The 15782-nt window shown below is 22.1% G+C and overlaps 7 protein-coding genes across 7 annotated transcripts; 3 read left to right on the top strand and 4 right to left on the bottom strand. All coding sequences in view use genetic code 6, as the record gives it.

Moving 5' to 3' along the window:
* Positions 1 to 2558: 2558 nt before the first annotated feature.
* TTHERM_00486680 (MORN motif protein) lies at positions 2559 to 4036 on the top strand (the record flags this gene model as incomplete). Its single annotated transcript, XM_001032880.2, has 5 exons — positions 2559 to 2969; positions 3035 to 3205; positions 3338 to 3420; positions 3473 to 3602; positions 3662 to 4036. The coding sequence occupies 5 exons, from the start codon at positions 2559 to 2561 to the stop codon at positions 4034 to 4036; spliced, it is 1170 nt and encodes a 389-aa protein (XP_001032880.2).
* A 653-nt stretch (positions 4037 to 4689) lies between these two features.
* TTHERM_00486670 (CCAAT-binding transcription factor (CBF-B/NF-YA) subunit B) lies at positions 4690 to 6902 on the bottom strand (the record flags this gene model as incomplete). Its single annotated transcript, XM_001032879.4, has 4 exons — positions 5613 to 6902; positions 5336 to 5554; positions 5207 to 5285; positions 4690 to 5150 (listed from the first exon to the last, which is right to left on the bottom strand). The coding sequence occupies exons 1-4, from the start codon at positions 6579 to 6581 to the stop codon at positions 4690 to 4692; spliced, it is 1728 nt and encodes a 575-aa protein (XP_001032879.4). The 5' UTR covers positions 6582 to 6902.
* A 298-nt stretch (positions 6903 to 7200) lies between these two features.
* TTHERM_00486660 (nucleotidyltransferase) lies at positions 7201 to 8100 on the bottom strand (the record flags this gene model as incomplete). The annotated part of the gene is made up of 1 exon (XM_001032878.1): positions 7201 to 8100. The coding sequence occupies one exon, from the start codon at positions 8098 to 8100 to the stop codon at positions 7201 to 7203; it is 900 nt and encodes a 299-aa protein (XP_001032878.1).
* Positions 8101 to 8402: 302 nt separating this feature from the next.
* On the top strand, positions 8403 to 9302 carry TTHERM_00486650 (nucleotidyltransferase; the record flags this gene model as incomplete). Its single annotated transcript, XM_001032877.1, has 1 exon — positions 8403 to 9302. One exon carries the CDS (start codon positions 8403 to 8405, stop codon positions 9300 to 9302), a length of 900 nt encoding a protein of 299 aa, XP_001032877.1.
* Positions 9303 to 9852: 550 nt separating this feature from the next.
* Positions 9853 to 10755, bottom strand: TTHERM_00486640 (hypothetical protein; the record flags this gene model as incomplete). The annotated part of the gene is made up of 1 exon (XM_001032876.1): positions 9853 to 10755. The coding sequence occupies one exon, from the start codon at positions 10753 to 10755 to the stop codon at positions 9853 to 9855; it is 903 nt and encodes a 300-aa protein (XP_001032876.1).
* A 763-nt stretch (positions 10756 to 11518) lies between these two features.
* On the bottom strand, positions 11519 to 12996 carry TTHERM_00486630 (papain family cysteine protease; the record flags this gene model as incomplete). The annotated part of the gene is made up of 4 exons (XM_001032875.3): positions 11519 to 11632; positions 11688 to 12139; positions 12306 to 12374; positions 12549 to 12996. The coding sequence occupies 4 exons, from the start codon at positions 12994 to 12996 to the stop codon at positions 11519 to 11521; spliced, it is 1083 nt and encodes a 360-aa protein (XP_001032875.1).
* Positions 12997 to 14824: 1828 nt separating this feature from the next.
* Positions 14825 to 15589, top strand: TTHERM_00486610 (hypothetical protein; the record flags this gene model as incomplete). The annotated part of the gene is made up of 1 exon (XM_001032873.3): positions 14825 to 15589. One exon carries the CDS (start codon positions 14825 to 14827, stop codon positions 15587 to 15589), a length of 765 nt encoding a protein of 254 aa, XP_001032873.1.
* Between the last annotated feature and the right edge of the window lie 193 nt (positions 15590 to 15782).

Here is a 15782-nt window from a genome sequence, read left to right as displayed (position 1 = left end):
AAATAACTTTTAATACAAGAAAAATAATCACATAAAATCCCTCAAATTAGGCAAATGATTGGGGATTTTGATTGAAATTTTATTAAATCTGTTTAGATATTAGATTGGATATCTTTAATAATTAGAGATAGCAAAAAGCGAAGGCTGCGAATGAATTAGATTGAATGAATCTAATAATCTAATTTTTTTTTTGTGATTAAATTCTGATCACTCACACTTGAAGAAATTTAGTTTTAATATATATACTTTTTCTGCTATAGAGATAAAGCGTCAATAAAAAACAAAGTGACATAGATATGAAATTTATTGCATCTTTCAATCATTCAAGATAATTCTTATACATAAAGTTAACTAAAAGAAAAATTTTTTTTTCTTATTATCGCTGGCGATTTTTCAACTTCAATCTGTTTATCAAAATATTTCGAATTAAATCTTGCTATTGTAAAAAGTTATGAAAGAAGGTGTATAAAAGAAATTCAACTTGAGTGGTACTTAGATTAAATAAATTAATCGAAGTGAGACAAAATACATAACAAATGTGATAAATGGTTGAATTTACAAGACTTATTAATGATGATAAATAGAAATTATTTTGAATGAAACCAAATTAAATTGTCTAAAATCTAATTTTGAAGAGGACTTCAATTAATTGTCAAAATTATCTGAGAAGATCTGAATTTTATTTTATTAATTATATATATTTATGGGAAATCATCATTCAAAGTCAAAATAAACTCTTTTGTACTAGACATAAAGTATAAACATATTCTTTAGAATACCCACAAAAAAAATTATTTAGATTACTGCAATTAAATTTAGATCACCCAACTTACAAAAATTAATGAAATGAAAATCACATCTCTATAAGCTCGACATTTTATTACCAAAAAATGTATTTTTTTTTTATTCTTTAAAAACGGAATTTGTAATCCAATTGCGATTTAAACTATAGATTAGAATACATTCAAATGCTTTTTTATTCCAATTTGAACTTTATAAAAGAATTTTTAATTTAAAACAAGAGATCCATTTTTTTCTCCAATTTTTTCTTAAATACGGAGGATTTATGCTATTAATCCTATTTTTGTAAGTATCGTTTGAGTTTTAGAAATGGAATCAAATAATAAAAAAGCTGAATTTATAGTTAATTTATTGAATTATTTTTTTGTGAGATTAAGATATTATATTTAGTTTAAATATTGCGCTTTAAAAAGTACTCTAAAGCGTACTAAAAATCTCCTCTGACATTATTAAAAGTGGAATAATAATTTCAACTATACTTAATTTCGGTTACTAAATAGCAAAAATACCCTTGAAAGTACATTAGAAGAATTAAATATCTTTTTGTTTAAGTTTTCCTCTAAAACTTCCAAATCATCATGCTTTCATTAAATAAACCTTGATTTATATGTAAAGGTGAAATATAAATCATAATAAAATGAGATTCAACAATATATAGTATATATCTAATTTGTTGGATTTTCTACAGTTTTCTTTTTTTACAAAACAATTTCAACATTTTTACTGTAAATGTCTGATATGAAGAAAAATAAATTATGTTTAATAAGTATTATGTAAAAGTTTAATATCATAATTAATTAGAGTTAATTTTACACAAATTGCTTAAGATTTTTGTAGATACTAATGATAGTAAGTTATTACCACAAACTACATGTAAGAGCGTCCACCACCTTAAGCCCATTTAATTTTATCTTATTTCTTAAATAACTAAATAAAGTTTCTTGCAATTAATAAAGGTTCATCAAAAAAGATACATTTAATTTTATTTGATTTCTTCATTTAATTTTTTAAATCAAAAGAATGTAAATCCTATTGAAATATAATTTAAAAATTTTATCAAAGGAAAAAAAGTAACTCAAAATGAAAAATACAAATTTACCAAAGTAAAAAACACAAAAATATATTTATCAATCTAAAAGTTTATGTGTTTCCACAATAATTAACCTATCTGTGTAATTTTACTTAAGCAAACAACAAATGTTTTAAATGTTGTTTTTCGAAACCAATTAATCAAGTAAAAAATAAAATTTTTCCCTCAAGATATTCTTTTAAAATACAACTAAACAGCTTATCTAATACAATTTTCTCAATAGAAAAAATTTATTTTAGAAATATTAACTTATTATTATTCATAAAAAATTTAGCACTATATTTTAAAAATTAAAATATTAATTATTTAATGAAGGGAAATAAAATACATATTATTGATTTTTAAATATTTGTATAAATCTATTTAGCAACATATTAATAGTAACATTTGGATTTTATTTAATGTTTTTGAATAAAGCATGTATTAGCCTATATTTTTTGAAAAGTAAAAATTAATTAAAAGTTAATAATAAAATATTTATTATAATTATTTTATATTTGAAAAATGAAAATTAAAATCAAACAGGTAGATAGAGTTTTATTTTTTGAATTATTTTCCATGATTATTGATTGTAAAACTTATTCACTTATCATAAAATATTAAAACTTAAATTTCATTAAAAAGTTCAAAAAAACTAATTATACTAATCTTTATAACAATTTATAAGATGTTTGATATAGATTAAATGGATAAAAGCAATTTTGTTTGCTTTTAGCTTAAGGACGAATCAGTATATTTTGGAGAAGTAGTTTACTAAAATGAGTAGGGTTAGGTTTTTGATCCTAAATAGGATTAGGAAGCTGTTAATAAAGGAAAAGCTGTTAGACATGGATTTGGTATACAATTATTTGGAACCACAAGCGATGAATTTCTTTGCAAGTATGAAGGGTATTGGGATAAAGATAGAATGCATGGTATTTGTAGATGTTGGTTTCCTGATAAATCTACTTATGAAGGAAATATGAAATATAATGTTAAGGAAGGAGCTGGAAAATTTAAGTGGTCAAATGGAGATGAATATGATGGTATATGGAGAAATAATAGATTTGAAGGTGCTGGTACTTTTAGACATCATTCTGTAAATAATATTAGCAGTTAAAAAAATTCAAAACAGCCAATTAATAAATATTTAATTTAATGAAGGGAAATGTCTTAAGCGGTATTTTCAAAAACAATTATTTTATGAAGACGAACGACTAGTTTATCAATCCATTCTTATCAGGAGAAGAAATTGATTAGTTTATAAAAAGAAAAAATGAAATAAACTTACTTAAAGAAAAGAATAAAAAGCAGAAACTTTTCTTCTTTGAAAAGGTAAATTGATTTTAAAACATTAAAAGATGGTTTTGACAAATGAATGATAAACTAACATGTATAATAAAGAATATTAAATTTTTATAGGGTTCACTAAATAATTAGTTATATTTTTTTGTATTTTAAATAAAGGTAAATAAAATAGAAGATTTAGCTTAGTTGATAAAGAAATCCAATTAGAATAATAGAATTCCTTTAATTTTTAGCTCAAAGCAGTAAATATTTAAGTGAAACCTATTAATTAAATGAATTATTTATTAAAAAAAGACTAGGAGCTAACATTAGCGAGATATTCAATTAGATTTAGCAACTTGATAAAAGAAGTTGGTATGATTTTGACTTAAGATAAGCCTTTTAGTTGAAAAAATAAAATGTCTAACAATTAAAATAATATATGGTAATTGAACAATTCAAATATTTGTATTCAAATCTCAAACGTTTTTAAATATTTATTAGGCTAAAACAAAAAAGAATCTTAGTAATGTCTTGGTAAAAGGAGAGACTTTTGTTGTTAATCTAGATGATTCTGCATCTGCTTAATATGATGAAATATTTTATCCTGATATCAGAGAATTTTATAATTCATCAAGCTTCCCAAGCTAAATTTGGAATATAGAATATTTGAATCGTCATGAAGTCTTTGAAAAAATAATTGCAGACACTGAAAATTTTTTGAAAATGGTTGTCTCAAAAGACTTCACCCTTGCAGTTTGGTCTAAATATAAAATAGATGATAGTGTCGACAACAAAAAGATTATTGAGAAAATTGAAAGACGCTTCAGCTCTATTATTCCGATGATTAAAATTGATTTGATAATGATAACTTAATGAAAAAAATTATGCATTTAATAAAATTATTTTATTTATGTATAAACTGAAAATTACCATTTTTTTAGTTTTACCATTTGAAATTTTGAAGTGAATTATTTCAGTAAAAAGAATATATTTTCTATCAACCCATAATTTTTTAACTTAACCTTGAAGCTGCTATTAAAATTTTTGGAAAAATAAAAAGTAAATAATCATGTATAAAATATTTGTTTCTTATTAAAAATTTCATACAATTAATATAAAAATAAATTGATGACTTTTAATGAGTACGAAGTAGTTTGGGTCAAACCAAGCTGCTGATGAACTTATTTCGCAGCCTGAAAAATATTTCTTTTTTCTTACTTTTTACTACTTTATTATTGTATAGACTTATTTCAGTTTGAACTGATTATAAAAAAATTAATACTATTTTAAGTAAAGTTATATCTTAAATAAATATTATTTTAATCTCTAAAGAAATACACTGCTTTGAGCCATTTTTTATATAAAAATATTTTCTTTTTTACAGTTAAATTGATATAAAGTAAGATAAAATATTTAAATTACAGATATTGATTTTTATTAGATATTTTAAGAATTTGAAATCTTAGATAAATTGATAGTATAAATTTAAATCAATTATATTTTTTTTGTTTGGTTTGTTGCTCAAAAATTCATTATAGCTTTAAATTTTATTAATTTGATTATTAATTAATTTCACTTATTTCAGTTATCATTTGAGAAATAGTTTTTATATTTTCGTTTTTATTGCATGTGAGAGAGTTTTAATAGGTTAATTATTATTAAGCGAATATATTTTTATTTGAATTTTGAGATTATTTCTGATTATATTGACTGATTTAAAAAATATTATTTTAATAATTTTATTATTTAGCTTCTTCTGAAATTTATTATTAATTTTTTTCCTCCTCTTATTCTTGTAATATTTCTTCTCTTTATACTGTAGAATTACATTTATCGTTATACTTTTAGTTGCTTTAGATAATTTAATTACTTTACTATTATTAAGCACTTGGATTAATATCCAAATTATTTTAATAATTTTATTCACCTAAAGATTCTTTTTATTTCTTTTCTTTTTCTAATTATTCTAAATATTCTTGCAGCTAGTCCTCTATTTAAATTAATTATATAATGCTTATAATATACCTGAGTATGAAAATAAGTTACTTGGAATGAATCTACCTTTTGAGTCTCTTATTCTATTTGTCGCATGTTTATGCCTGCTTTCATATTTATACTTTTTTGACTTTTAAAATAAATTAAGTTATATTGACTCTAAACATAGAAATGGTTTACCTTTTATGGGTTTTACTATTACTACTAAAACTCTGTAGTTTCTTTTGATCTTATTTCTCTTTGAGGTACAATTTTATTTTGCTTTAAGTCTCTTGCAGCTCTTTTTATTCTCATAATCATCATTCTCTTGAATTATGCAGCATTTACATATCTAGGTTCTTCATCAGTGAAAATAACTGGAGGAAGAGCAAATGTTTGGCTTACTATTTCTTGTTATAGCTTTTAAATTATAAATAATAAAAAAATTAAAATATATTTGCTATTATTTTATAAATACTTGATTAAACGGACATATTTCTTTTTCAATTTATCCTTTATTATCATTAACAACATGAGAACTACTATGATTAAAAATAGTATTGTTTATATATGGATTGATGGAGTTGGTATTATTTATTTTGTTTGGATTAAAAGAAAATTTAGTATCTGATTATTAAGCTTCTATACTGATAACATTATTATTATTGTTATTATTCAAAAGATTATTTTCATCAAAGTATTGCTAATTTAATTTTTTTTACATATTTGAAGGAATATAATCGTTTTCAAATAAATATTATTATTATTATTATTGTTATTATTACTCATTACTTATTTAGGAATATTTATGCAAACTATCCCCTTAATATTTTGAAATTATATTCTATTTTTTATCTTTATTAAACTATTATATCTTCTACTATTCGTTTTAAGAGTTAGAATAGTTTTAAATACTCTAAGAATTTGGTTAAAAGGTATTAGATTTATTCAAAATTCTCTCATTTTAGTACTCTGAGTAATTTTGAGATGGCAGTACTTCTTTTTCGTAAACATTGTTGTTTTAGTTTACAAGTTAGTTGCTTTGTTTAACTTTATGATGTTTCTAAATGGCAAATGTGGTACTTATTTAGTTCTGTAAATCTGCAAAACCCTGAAGAGAGCTTTCTTCTTTGATACGATCAGCTGTATTCAAAAACTCGAATTTTAGATTTTGCTAAAATGCTGTTTATTAATTTAGTTAGCTTAATTGTAAGTTCTCATTTTATTTCATAGCATTTGGATTTAAAAAATCTAACTCTCTAATTTTATTTTTCTAATTCATTGATTGAATCGACTCAGATAGTTTCTTCTTCCTAATAGACTGTTTAGAAGATTGGTTAGAATTTTCGTTTTTCACAATATCATAGCCTTTCTGTCTAATTGAATCTTAATTTATATTAGAAAATTCTTTAGGCATTCTAATTATTTACTAAGCCTCTAAGCTCATTTCTCTAATAGTAAATTTTTAATATATCTAAAAAGCTATAAATAAATTAATTGGATGTCCTTTGCTAAATCTAAATGATGTCTTTTAATTTAAGAGATAGATAACTTTTTTAATCAATTTAAGCTAGCAATATTCTGATAAACAAGTAGAATTAATTATTTCAACTAATGTGCAAAAGATTTTAAATAACAATTCTTTATTAATATTTTACTGCTTTTAATATTTTTGTTCACTTAAAGAAATCAGATTTCTTTTGTACCTCTCTTAATAACCACTATAATTTGAAAAATTTAGCGATTCCGCAAAAAATTGATATATATGCTTTATACATATATAAATTTCATTTACAAATATACAATAAAAGTACTTTCTTTTTTTAATAGTTAATAAATTCTTTATTTTATACATATTCATTTTTTTTTAAAAAGTTACTGTTTTTAGCAACAAAATCTTTACTAAGTAATTACTTAATAGATAAATTTTTAAAATCAAAAAATTTAACGTTAAAAAAATAGGAATAACTTAAATAATAATAAAATAAATAACTATGATTACATATTACTTAATCTAATGTTAATACAAAAATATAAACATTTAAAAACTATAATATTAAATAAATTCATAAATTTTCATCTGCAATCTTTCTCATTTTTTAAAATATTTGATCTGCTCTACTTTTAGAAATTTCAGGGCTTTCACTGTAATCCTAACTCAAAGTTTATTCTTAAAAATCTTTATAAAAATTTATAACTTATTGCATCCATTCTAAAAAGGATGAGTCAATATTTTCCAACTCTCCCTTACGTGCTTCTTTTTTAAGTTCATAGAGTTCTAAGGCATATTTTTAAATATGCTCAATATTTTTTAATGGCAAAGGTACTTCTTTACTCTAATCCCTTAAATTATCAACATATTTCTTTAAATAATTCTACTATTTCCAAGTCTAATAAATAGGATTTTCCTTAAATATTATCATGTGTAAGAGTTAGAAACCAACTATAATAGAAGTAAGTATTTCTTTTACTTTTAATGTTGGATTTTATTTTGAAAATATTTTTAAATATGTTTTCATGTGACCATTTAATGCTGTATATGGCAGCTTAAGCTCTTTCTAAAAAAACTTTAGTGTATCTTCATCAAATTTATTCAAGTAGACGCTTTCACTCATAACCCATAAGTTCATTTAATCTATTTTGTTTGGTCTAAGCTTTCTTTTCAAAAATTTTCTTATATCAAGGAAAGTATAATCAAATTCAACTTCAGACCCATCTTCTAATTTAAGAAAGTGATGAGTCTTTTATAAGATTTTCTTTTTATCATTAGTTATCAAATAATCTTCTGTTTTACTAGCATAAAAGCCCTTTACGTCTAAATCAGATTGAGATGTATGAGTATGATATCCTCTGCTTCCAGTCTCTGCGCAAAATAAAACTTTTACATTATATTTACTCTCTACATCTTGGATAACAAACTTAAGGACAGATTATTTTAGGTCTTCTCTAATTTAAATATTTTCCATTTAAAGAGATTATAAATATCTTATTCTTTTGTGTGTTTAAATTCGCTTTTAAAAATAAAAAATATTTTGATAAAATATCAAATTCACAATATTTTATTTAACTTTAAGATTTTGATTTTGATATTATAAAATAGAAGGATTTACTTTAAAAACTAAATAAAGCCTCTATTAAAAAAAGATTTAAAGTTTCTACACCATAAATTTTATAAGCGAAAAAACATTAACTACAACTAATCTTTAAAATAAATAAGAATATTAGATATTTATTGAATTTCTTTTTAAAAATAATAAACAAAGTAAAAATGGAAGAATAAAAGTTGCCTTTTGAAGAAGAAGTGAAAAAGCTAATTGCATCTCTCGAATAGGAGTTTGCAGAGCATAATATTAGGTTCATATTTGTAGTAGCAGTTGGAAGCAGATTAAATTAAACATATCATGAAAATTCAAATCTAAATATCAGAGGATTTTATGTTGGTAATAAAGATTCCTACTTAAGTGTAATGAGACCACCAAAGGAAATAAAAATAAATAAAGACATTAAAAAACAAAATTAAGATAGCTTTTATATTGATTACGAGTTTATGGATATTAAAAGATTACTATTTGGAGCAAGTTAACCAGATAAGTAGGTTCATGATTCCAATTTATGGTTTTACAGTAATATTGTATACATTAACTAAATTGAACCTTAAGTCTTTTAGTAAATAAGGGGTAAACTATCATTTCCTCAAGCCTCTATAATAGGAAGGCTTATTCAATATTCAAAAGTTTTTCCTAACCTAACTGAGCTGAATGTAAAAGAAGTTTACTATTCTTTAATTTCTACAATCCAAGCTTATTTCTATATTGTAAATGGAAAATAAAAGCTACTATTTCCTGATAATAATTTATACACAGTATTAAATAATATTAAAACTAACTTCAGTGAAGAAGAAAAGCTGGCAACAACCCTGGAAAATTTGCTAAAAAAATATACTAATTTAAAACAGCAATAAATAAAAGCAACGAATAAAGAAGCTGATGAGAACTTTTTCATTGAATACCTTAAATAAATTGTTGAAAAGAATAAACCTCTTCAGAAAAAATAAGCAGAGCTTGTTGAAAAAGATCTTAAACCCTAAATAGAAGAATAAGAATGTAACAATTTATTCAAAATGATATTTTCAAGACATGATGATTATAAATTGATTTCTTCTAATTGATTATTTTACTCTTAAAATTTCAATTTAAATAAATTTTAAGTATTTTAAAATTAAATTAGCTAATTAATGTATGTATTTAACTTTATATTTTATAAAATAATTATTAACAACTGATTTTTTTTATTTCTTAATATGAATTCTTTTTAATATTACTTTCTAAATATGAATGATTTAATAAATAAAAATAAAAACATAAAATCTTAAAATTTTGTAAATTATTAAAATTATTTAATTTTCCTTTTAAAATTTTAATAAAGTAAATAGTTTTTAAATATTATAAATTAAATATACCTAAAATAATGAGGATTGATAGTATATGCAAATATTTTCATTTATATTTAAAATTATTACCAAAAATATTATCTAAGCTTAAAAAAAACTAAATTAGTTTTGTGATTGATTATGTTTTTATTTAATTATAAAACAAATTTAAGGATTTTCTAAGCTTAAGAATTAAAATTTACACAAACAAACACTTTAGATATGAATATATACAAAAAACAAAAAAAATAGATATAGATTCTTTAGAAAGTATGTATTTATAAATTACTCATTTGTTTTTATTTTTTTTTATATAAACAGGTTTGAAATTCTCATTAATTATGTATTTCAATTAATTATTTTACTTAATTAGTAACATATCTGGGAGTTAAAGTTATCCATCAGGAATTGCAGGATATCCTAATTTCTTAGGACTTTAGTTTTCTTATCCTAAATAAATATAACAGGAAAAAGCATTACACACTTTCCACCAAAATTCTTTCTAATCCTAAATACAAGGTTTAGAATTAAGTTCAGAAAAAATATCCAATAGTTCAAGATAAGGAGGCGTGCTATCTTCTTTTGCGTTAAAAATAATTGATCTCATTAGAGCTACTACACACAAATCATTGATTTTATTTTAGATCTTTTTTATCAAGCTATAGCATAATGACAAAAAGTTTTTGGTTTTAGATTCTTAAGCTAGCTCTCTAATTATTTACATTACAACTTATTTAGCTTGTTCTGATGTAATAAATTTATCTTCTATTTAAATTTTAATAGGTTCTTTTTAGAATAAAATCTATTCCACATATTCTAACTTTTCATTCATATTTTATGAATTGAAGGGTGAGTCATCTTATATCGAATCAAAAGGTAAATTCAAAGCAAATGAAGTAAATATTAGTCTAAATACATCATTTTTGTCCTAATTTTAGAATTCTATGAATAGGTTATTTACAATTCTAGCATCAATTTTTTAATTGTAGACTAAACTAGGTAAGTCAAACACATCATTCTTTTTTTTAATAGCTAATTCTGCTTCCTTAATTTTTTTTAGAGAGTCTATGACACTTTATTAAAATGGATCAAGTAAATTTGCACTTTATAAGCTCAATTTCTAGATACTATCTAGTAGATCTATTAGCTAAGATAAGTCTTGTGATTCCTAATTTTGCTTTAGTTTATCCATTGATGAATTATTTTTTTAATATTTATTTAGTTAGTAATTAAATTAAATAATTTAATATTGATTGATCAAAGTATTCTTTAATTTAATAATAAGAATAAAAGTATTTTATTAATTTAATTCTTTTTTATTTTTCTCCTTAATAAAAATATTTTATTATACCAACAAAAATACTTTTTAAATATCATTAATTTATTTTGGTAATTTAATCTACTTTTATTGATTTAAATATAAAAAATGAAAATTAATTTATTTATAAAAAAAAATAAAAGAAAGCCAAAGGTTTCACCAGTCTTTTTTCGTTTAAATTTACATTTTAATTATAAATAAATTAATTTCAAAAAATAGCAGAAAGTAAATACTTTTTTGCTTAGTTTACTGTTAAATTTATGGATAATTAGCTTTGATTAAAACATACAAAATAAGCAATTATAATCTACTTATTTTTGAAAATGTGTCTAAAAATTACTATGTAAATAAATAAGCAGTTGATTATTAATTGTGTCTATAACTATTATTTAATTTAGTTAAATATTATCTTTTTTTAACTTCGAATTTTAAATCAGAATGTTAAATAAATTAGAATGAATGAGATGTTTATTTTTTAACTAAATTTTGGATAAATTGAAAAATATACTTTTATAGATTGAATGAATAAATCTAAATACAAAATTCTATTAAGATTTGCATTATTTTGATATAAATTATTTTATTATAGTTTTTATAAATCAAAACTTAAATTCGTTTTTTTGTTTTTATTTTTAACTCAAAAAGCTGAGGCAGTAGTGTTTTTAGCAATAGGATAACGAACTTCAGCAACAACGAAGCACTTACCAGGACCCTTATGATCATTATCATCTCTAATAATTCTAACGTAACCCTAATTTTTCATTTTAATTTTTAATTATTTATTTATAAAATATATTAAAATTTACTTCTTCACCCCAAGTTGTACCCCATTGATTTTTAATTAACCAATAATCAACTTTCAATTCTTCATCATGACCATAACCTACAAGTAAAAGGCAGTGATCGGGACCATCATAAGGACCATCTTCGCACTCAGTAATGACACCTGATTTGTAATATTTGAATGAGGTATCAGAACTATTCAAACAAATTGAAAGAGGTTGGATAAGGAGTGCAGCCTTAACTTAAGATTAATCAGAAGGGACATCAATATATCCTCCGATTTAGAAGGTAGGCTTGTCTTCATCAAATTTGCAAGATTGTTGCTTGGCAATATAAGGATATTCTGTTTCAGTCATGATACCACCATTATTTTAAATACATCTGAAAGCAGGTTCAGGATCACCACCAAGACAGCCACTTTCATCGATTCTGCAACAATCAATTACTTATTAGGTAGAAAGGGATTCTAATTTACCTTAATTTTATAAAAGAAATTATTAAGTTAATATTGATGAAATTTAAATGAAAAAATAATTTGTAAAAGATTTTTGGATGAATCATCTGCTGTATACAATTTACAAATATGAATTTATTTAATAATCGATTCATTTAATTAATTAAAAATAACTCAAATATTTTACCAGTTTTCAAAAAGTAAAGACCTTCGATACTTTGTACAGTGGAAAAGGCCCAGCAGCCACCACATCCGTCTATTTTGATAAATTAAAAAGAAATTAATTAACATTAATTTTAAAATCTTAAAATTTATGAGTTGAAATTTCTTTCATATATTATTCAATCGAAAGAAATTTTTTTTTTTTTTAGTTTCCAAACAAATAAGTTTAGTAATGCAATTATTTTATGTATAATGTTAAGATAGGTACTTTGGACTTTAACTGGAGTAATAGCACCCTTATCTCTCCAATCGAAAGAGGCAGGTAAGTTATCAGTTGGGAGATGAGGTTGTTTATTTTTATTATCATCATCGTCATCATCTTTTGAGTGTTTATGACCAGTATATAAAGCTTTGAATTCTTCATGGGTAAGATCAGCGAATTAATTGACGCCTACCTTAGAAAAGACTAAAAATTTATTGTGTCTATAGATTTCTACGTAGTTGTTTGTAAAGACAGAGAATCTGTATTATTCTTCAGTATCATCTTTATAAGTTTTAGCGTATTTAACCTTGAAATTCTTAAAAGCTCTTTCAATAGACTTTCTAAGCATAAATTTAATTTCATCATCAGTTTTATGATCAATAACATAGTTTAAGGTGAGCAAGAAAACACCTAAAACTGCTACACTAACAAGAATTTTTTAAGTTAAATTCATCTCTTTATATTCTCAATATAATTTAAGTTTATTTAATTTTTTGTATTAAAAATTATGTCTAAATCAAAAATCTATATATGCATATCAATATCAATACTAAATCAAATAAGCATAAATTCTTTTATAAAAGCTCCAAAGAAGGTTTATAAAAGAATATTTTTTCTAAGAATAAACTTATGGCTTATACATGTATCAATATTGAAAAAAGTAAGACTTTATAAGAGGATAAAAATGTAAAAAGCAATGAATAAATAAATTTTTATTTGCCCCCCTATCAATAAATAAGCTTGCTTAAGATATTCATCAAGGATGTAGGGATGAGTATCTTTTAAAATTCGAAACGTTCATGATAAATTTAGTCTTTGAATTTGGTTTGAAAAAAAAACTAAGGAGTCACTGAATAATTCAAGGTTAACTAATAAAAGAAGAAGGTACTTATTTTCCAAATACTTTCAAATTTTATTTTTTCAATAAAAATACACTATAGAACCTTTTGATGATAGTATCTTTTTTTCTATTCTAAATAGGATAGTTGATTATTTGATGCCTAGCAAAGATTAAAATGTAAAATAATTTATTTTTACATCCTTTTTTTTAATTTTAATGAAAAAATGTCATAGGATTTTTCTAATAATTTAAAATCATTTAATTTTTTCTAAATTTAACCCTTATCACTCCAAAAAGTTTGTTCTTTCATCAAAGCTATGCCAAAAATTAAACCGTTGATAATAAAAGTTTTGCAGTTAAAATTCATTAAATTTTTAGTTTTACATATAATAAATTAAAACTTAAAAGATATCTGCACTCAATTAATATTTTAAGTAATTTATAGAACTATTTTATATGGTAGATTATTAACAAAAATCTAGTTAATTTTATTAATTAATTAAAATAAACTATATTAATAGGGTTTCCAATCATACCATAAAGAAATTAAGATTTTAATTTTTTTAGAATTACGTTAATAAAACATTTATTTAAAAGGAAAATAATTTAAAAAATATATTACAAATTAAATAATAAATATCCAATTAAGCTAAGCAATGCAATTTATTAAGATTTTTTAAAATTTTGGCCAAAGAAATTAATTAGATTATTTTTTCGTAATAAATTTCAAAAAAAAAATTTTAAAACAGTAGAATCACTTTTTATATTCAATTCTAAATTAAATAAATTAGAATTCGTACAGTTATCTTAAATTCAAATAAGTTTTACACTAATTAAATATAAAATTAAAACTAGTTTGGATTATTTTTTAAAGAAAAGTATAAAATTAGAGTTAAATAAAATTTAAAAAAACAAAATATAATATTTTATATTTACTTTTGAACTTCATAAAAAGTAAAAAAAATATATATTAAAAATTTAACTTCCTTTTATTTTATATTTTAAAAAGAAAATCTTAATTAACAATTTTTTATATTTCTCTAAATAAATCAAGGATATTACATAATTAAATAATAATTATTTAATTTATTTTACTTAAGATTTTAAATAAAAATCAAATAATACTAAATTTAAAATTATTTCTTTTAATTGCACTTTTATTTATTAAAATAGTAATAATTTAATTTTGTAAATCTATTAATTACAGTCAGTATATTTATTCAATTTGTCAAAACATCTGATTATTTATTTAATTAAACTGAGGGAACAAATAATTTCTTTTAAGTAATAAGTAGATCATAGAATCAAATATTATTGATTGAATTTGATTATAGTTTGCAAAAGTTACGAAAAATAATAATTAGCCAAATAATATTTTTAACTCATTAAACAATAATTATTTTATATAATTGATTAGTGAAAATAATTATATTTGTATTAAATGAGCACTAAATAAGTAGAAGTTCCTATTTAGAAAGGTAAGAAAGATAACGCTCAACTTAAATCAACTAAAAAGTAGTAGTAATAATAGTTACAAGAATCTAAAAAGACTGATAATTAATAGCAATAGAATACTTAAGAGACTGTTAAAGGTGGTAAAAAAACAGGAATTCCTAGGAATGTAAACACATATTCTCATTTTTTAAAGCATGAGTATATAACTGAATAAGATATTGAATGGGTTCTTAAATTGAGAAACTAAGATGATAGTTTAAAAGAAAAATTAAGTCACATCCCAAATGCACCATTTAGTGTATATGATAAGAAAATAAAAACAATGGAAAAAGCTCATAGTTGCAAAGATGTTGGGCTAAAAGGGAATTTAAGTGGTGTCGAACACTTATTAAGACATAGACTTGGACCTACTCCAACTCTTGGAACAGTATAGTTTGAAACTAGCTTAAGAGATGGTGAAAAGAAAGAATAAAAAATAGTTGAATTAGAAAAGGGATGGAATAACATACCTAAAAAAGATAAAAAAGAATTTCCTAAGTTTTTACCAAAATTAAAAGAAGAATTGGAATTACGAAAAACGTTTAAGAAAACCGGAAAACTAGGGAATCTCTACCATGACGGATTTGACAGATATCTAAGTTTACCTAAGTTTTCTGAAGCTTTTAGAGAGAAAAATATAGCTCCTCATATACATTTATGCAGACCTGATGCATTTACTTCAACAATAAATTGGGAAACATCCCTTAGATGAGCTCTTTAAAAAAAATATCCAGAAAAACTAAAAACATTTTACTTAAAATTTTATATTTTTTGAGATGTTTATTTTATGTTTTTTTAATTTTATATTCATTATGATATTAACTTTCTAATAAAAATATTTTGATAAATTGCGAATATATAAATTATTTCAAGTTTGAACAAATAATATTTCAAACAAATAAGCA

This window comes from Tetrahymena thermophila (genome assembly GCF_000189635.1).
Source record: "Tetrahymena thermophila SB210 genomic scaffold scf_8254527, whole genome shotgun sequence".
Taxonomy (NCBI): domain Eukaryota; phylum Ciliophora; class Oligohymenophorea; order Hymenostomatida; family Tetrahymenidae; genus Tetrahymena; species Tetrahymena thermophila.
The sequence above is the reverse complement of the archived record's forward strand: the minus strand, read 5'-3'. Positions and strand labels throughout refer to the sequence as shown.